The 5450-nt window shown below is 36.2% G+C and overlaps 1 protein-coding gene across 1 annotated transcript; it reads left to right on the top strand.

Annotated features, from left to right (window-relative positions):
* Nucleotides 1–3607: 3607 nt before the first annotated feature.
* On the top strand, nucleotides 3608–4399 carry LOC113759825 (hyccin-like). The gene has a single exon (XM_027302402.1). The coding sequence runs from the start codon at nucleotides 3608–3610 to the stop codon at nucleotides 4397–4399; it is 792 nt and encodes a 263-aa protein (XP_027158203.1).
* Nucleotides 4400–5450: the final 1051 nt, after the last annotated feature.

Below are 5450 nucleotides of genomic sequence, written 5' to 3'. Positions count from 1 at the left end.
CTAGAAAATCTTTCACTACTGGCATGTTTTCCAAATTCACCTTATCACTATGGGTATTAATAAGGAAGGCCAAATATCCTTGAGCTCCTCTACTTAATAATCTTCTAGCTCGAATTCCCGAAATAAGTGCAGACGAAACCAATTTACCCCTCACATCCAGCTTCAGGGTTGCCTCCCCTGAAATACACAATTCTACAATCTTTGTTCTACAGTTCAATTGAGCATTATAACGGGCTAGCCAATCCATCCCTAAAATCACATCATACCCCTTAATTGCCAAGCCTATCAAATCAGCCAACAATTTTCGTTCCTCAACGTAGATTTCACAATCCCTATACACCATGTTAGCAATTAAACTTTTGTCTCCAGTAGGCGTTTTAACTTCCAAGTCATAAGGTAACTTAATTGGTTTCAAGTCTATTCCATTCATGAAATTAGGGTTTACAAAAGAATGAGTCGCACCCGGATCAATCAAAATCTTAGCTAAACGGTGGAAGACAGGAACCGTACCTTCAACCACCTCAGTTGCATCTGGTATTTGCTGATGATCCAGCGCATAAACCCTAGCCGGTACCTTAGGTCGATTCCTCCAGCACTGGTCTGTTTGGAGGTTGACTTTTCTGGCCTTTGAGTGTTACCTCCAATCTTCGTTTTACTCGGACAGTTCACGAGTTGGTGCTCCGTGCACTACAAGAAAATTGGTCATCAGTGACAACTTTTCTCTGTGACGAAAAAAAGTTGTCACAAAAGTGGATCCTTTATTGACGACTTTCTAACTCGTCACAAACCTCTAATGGGAGCCAACTCATTTGTGACGACTTTTCTAAGTCGTCACTAGTAAACTCCCGCCAAGATTTAGCAAGAGCGCGGGAGTGTTTAGAACACACAATAGTGACGACATTAAGAACATCATCACTATTGCTTGGCCTATTTACGGACGACCTTTTGTTGTCGTCACTGATCACTAAAAAAAAAAGTTATTAGTGACAACATTTTGTAGTGATGACAATAGGTCGTCACAAAAGGAGTTTCTTTAGTCGCGACACCTAAAGTTGTCACAATTGCATCAAAGCAACTAAATGTTTAGTGACGACCCGTTATTTTCGTCACAAACTACACTGCAAGAAATATGGTCATTAGTGACAACATTTTTTAGTGACGACAAACGTCGTCACAAAACGAGGTTGTTTAGTGACGACAAGGAAAGTTGTCATAATTGCTCAAAGCAACTAAGTCTTCAGTGACGACCTTGAAAAAGTTGTCACTAAAATGCTCTATATAGTGACAACTTCTAATATCGTCACTGTCACTCTACCGATTCGGATTTAGTGACAAGAATTGATCGTCACTGTTTAAAGTACTTATTTCTAAGTCACTTTCATTAATTCTACTGTGCCACCCTAACTTTTGCGATTTAGCCCCAAATGTTGTAAAAAATTCCATTAATTCCATTATGATACCTTAACTTTTACAATTTAGCCCCATATGTAGTACACCGATTTCTTTAATTCTATTATTACTCCCTAACTTTTGTAATTTAGCCCCATATGTAATTCACCAATTTCATTAATTCTACTATGGCACTCTAACTTTTGCAATTTAACCCCCATATGTAATACACCAATTTTATTATTTCTATTATGGCACCCTAACTTTTACAATTTAGCCCCTATTTTTTATTAGGAAATTGCGAATGGTATCTTGATAAACTATGCATAAATATTTTATAATTTTCTCAAACTTAAGTAATAATTTGTTATAAACTCTAAAGATATATCTTTCATTACAATAGTTATAAGGCAGACAGGTCTTTTTATCAATGGAATAAGAAATTTATGCCAGATTTATCCTTTGTACTACATGCCAAGTAGTATTAGCAAAGGAATAACAAAGTACTACAAAGTAATTAACAAAATAGCCTTCAGGGAGTGTAGTTTATGGGCAAATGAGCATTATCTATTCAAAGTACCAACTTTTTATGGGCATTTTACTCTCAAACATATAATTTATGATAAATTTATAAATGTTTGTAAGTAAAATTCAAAAAGTGTTACACTGATTTCTTACAAAACGAAAACTGGCAGGTTATCTTTTCAACATAAATTAAATTTTTTTTTAAAAAGAAATGGCCCATAAAATACCAACTCTTTGTGGGTTTCCTCCATTACATGAACAAATATTCTGCTCTTTATGGGCATTTCACTCCGAATCATTTAATTTATGTTAAATACATAAATGTTTGTAAGTAAAATTCAAAAAGTGTTGCACTAATATTTTTATGGAAGGGAAACTGGTAGGTTTTGTATTTAACATAAATTAAATATGTGAAAGGAAAAAAAAGAAATTACCCATAAATCTATGTCTTGCAAATGTATACTAGTAAAATAGTTTCAAACAAAATTAAACATTAAAATAAACTGTAATTTATACACATTAAAATATTTGTAATTTATACACATTTTGCAACTACTACTTTGTGTTTTCTCTGTAATGAATTTTTTAACTATTGAGAACTTATGTTTTGTCTTGCAAATCTATACTAGTACAATAGTTTTAAACAAAATTAAACATTAAAATAAATGTTTCAAAAAGAACAAAAGTACATTTATCACTTGCGGTAATGTAACAAAATTTTCTCAACCATTATCAATATTTTCACAAAAGTATTAAAAACTAGCAATTGACAATATTAAAAACTAGCAATTTAATTAATGATGACTTTTCTTGTCATTATAATCTTGAATAAATTAGTGATAACACTATGTCATCACTAAATTTTCCAAGATTTTGACTTAACAATAATGTCTTATTAATAGCATTTGATTATTTTTAATGAAAGTCTGTTATAACCATAGAATTTGACTTTCGTTATTTTCAATTAATGATGTACTTTAGTGCTGCAATTATAAAAAATTGCAGGGCTAAAATATTTGCAAATTATAAAAGTATATTTTCACTTATATGTAATTAACAAATTTTGCCACCTATATTGATGAAAATTTGTGTTTTTGTACTAAAAAATAAAGAATAATACTATAGCAATAAAATCTATGCTTCAAACCAAATTAAAAATAAAAAAAAGCATTGTGTTTTTGTAATCATTATGTGTTCTCTAATGATTTTTAACTGTTATATACTTATGAGCCTCCTTGTTAATTTAATTTTCTTGTATATGTAATAACTTCATTAGAATAAAAATAATTGAATAAATAAATAATTCATTAGTGTAAATAAACTTGTGACTACTTAACTTAGAATGATTATCAGTTAATTTGATATGAAAATTTGTGCCCAAGTTTTTTGGATATTGTTTGAGTTATGGGCGAAATCATCTCCACTAGAATTATTTTAGTTGTGAATACCATTACTTCATTTTTTTATTGTGCAAGATAAAGGTTTTCAGCGGAGTTGGTGGTGGAAACGGGTTTGAGAGATTGAGTTTGGGACGAAGGTGAAGGTTTTAATTAGCTATAGTGGTAGGAGTGGATCCCCTTCTTCATCCACCTCTTCCACCGAGATTAACCCATCTAACTCCACTTCCTTCAACCACCAAAATGGTGGTCCTGCTCCCCACCGCATCGCTGCCGGAGCAAATAACTCCGACTCGATGCACTCCTGGTGGGAGTCCATATCAAAAGCCCGCACTCGAATCCATCTCCTCTCCACTCTTCTCCCCGAAACCTCCTCAGTTCTCTCGTTCCTTGCCGACTCCGACCGCCCTGCCCGCTCCCTCCTCCTCTCTTCCGCCGCCTATTCCTCCATCTCATCTTCCCTCTCCTCCCCTTCATCCGGCTCCGACGACGACTCTCTTTGCCTGTGGCTATACGACACCTTCCTCTCCGCTGACTCCGAACTCCACCTCGTTGTCCTCTGCTATATCCCTCTCGTCTCCTCCTTCTATCTATCCCGCATCCACTCCTCCTCCACCACATCCGCTATCTCCCCCACCCCTAATCTCGCCGGCTTCGAAGCTGTCCTTCTTGTCCTCTACTCATTTGAAGTCAAGGCTCATTCGGGTATACCCGTGCTCATTTCAATCCCTGATCTCTCTCAACCTTCTCTTTATCACTCCTCTCGAAATCCCCCTTCGAATAAATCGAACCCCATTAACAATAACCCCTCGTCTCGGCCTCTAGTCGGCGTTCTATCGCCTCCTCTCGAACCCCAGATGGCGGTGAAGTCTACTAAACGAGCTTCCATTGTAGGCATTGCCCTTGATTGTTATTATAAGCAGATCTCGCAAATGCCCAGTTGGTCAGTAAAATCCATTAGTGATGACTTTTTACTTTTTTGTGACAAGAATAGATTGTCACTAAAGGTCAAATTTCTTGTAGTGGTGCTACCACAAGCTCTAGCAAGAAATACATCAAACTACACAGTGACAAAATATTGTAACTGAATAACATTTCTCCAATGACAAGTGCCTATTGTCAGTAAATCAAATGTCTTTATTGACAACAATTGTTGTAATTGAATTAAATTCTATATTGACAACAATATGTTGTCACTGTTGAAAGGTGTTTAGTGACAACAAAATTGCTAGTAATTGGACCATATACTGATGACCATTGTTGAGTTTTAGTGACGATATTGTTTCATGCATCATTGATAAGAAGTCATGTTGTCACTAAACTTAAAGCATTTATTGATGAGAAAAGTTGTCACAAAAGCTCTTTATTTACTGACGACTTTTAAGTCATCAGTGTATACTTTTACCGACGGGCATTCAGTGACGACCCTGTGACGACCGAAAAGTTGTCAGTAAAATCCATTAGTGATGACTTTTTACTTTTTTGTGACAAGAATTGATTGTCACTAAAGGTCAAATTTCTTGTAGTGGTGCTACCACAAGCCAAACACTTCCCAGACTTCCTCCAACATTCATTTTCAGAGTGGTTGGGTTTTCCACAGTATCCACAAGTGACTTGAGGGGTCACGGCTGAACCGCTAGAAGGCGCTCCCCTAGTATGAACCGGTCCACTACGACCTCCTTTGGATGAAACTCCCCTAGAAGGTCCAGTAGTCCTTATTCCTCCCATTCCTCTTCCAACTTTAGAAGGCTGTGAGCTCTTACTAGTCTGTCTAGAAGTACGACTAGAAAAGTTCCTCTTCCTATTGTGAAAGTCTTTAACTTGTATTCTTGCAGTTTCCACTCGTTGCGCTTTCTCTAAAGCCTCAGTAAAGGTGGAGATTTGGGCTGCAGCCAATCCCTCCTGAATTTCCACGTTAAGTCCCTACACAAACCGCCTTATCCTCTTCCTCTCATTGGTTACCAATTCAGGGGCATACTTAGAAAGCTAAGTAAATTTTCCTTCGTACTCAGCTACACTAAGGGTCCCTTGTTTCAACTTGATAAATTCATCCTCCATCTTTTCTTGAATCAGAGGTGAAAGAAATTTTTCATTAAACTCCCTCGTGAAATTCTCCCAAGTCCAAAGGGTTTGAACTCT

Source organism: Coffea eugenioides, chromosome 2 (assembly GCF_003713205.1).
Source record: "Coffea eugenioides isolate CCC68of chromosome 2, Ceug_1.0, whole genome shotgun sequence".
NCBI lineage: Eukaryota > Viridiplantae > Streptophyta > Magnoliopsida > Gentianales > Rubiaceae > Coffea > Coffea eugenioides.
The sequence above is the reverse complement of the archived record's forward strand: the minus strand, read 5'-3'. Positions and strand labels throughout refer to the sequence as shown.

Coding starts and splice junctions, on each gene's coding strand:
- LOC113759825 (XM_027302402.1), top strand. CDS start 3,608: ATGCACTCCTGGTGGGAGTCCATATCAAAAGCCCGCACTCGAATCCAT.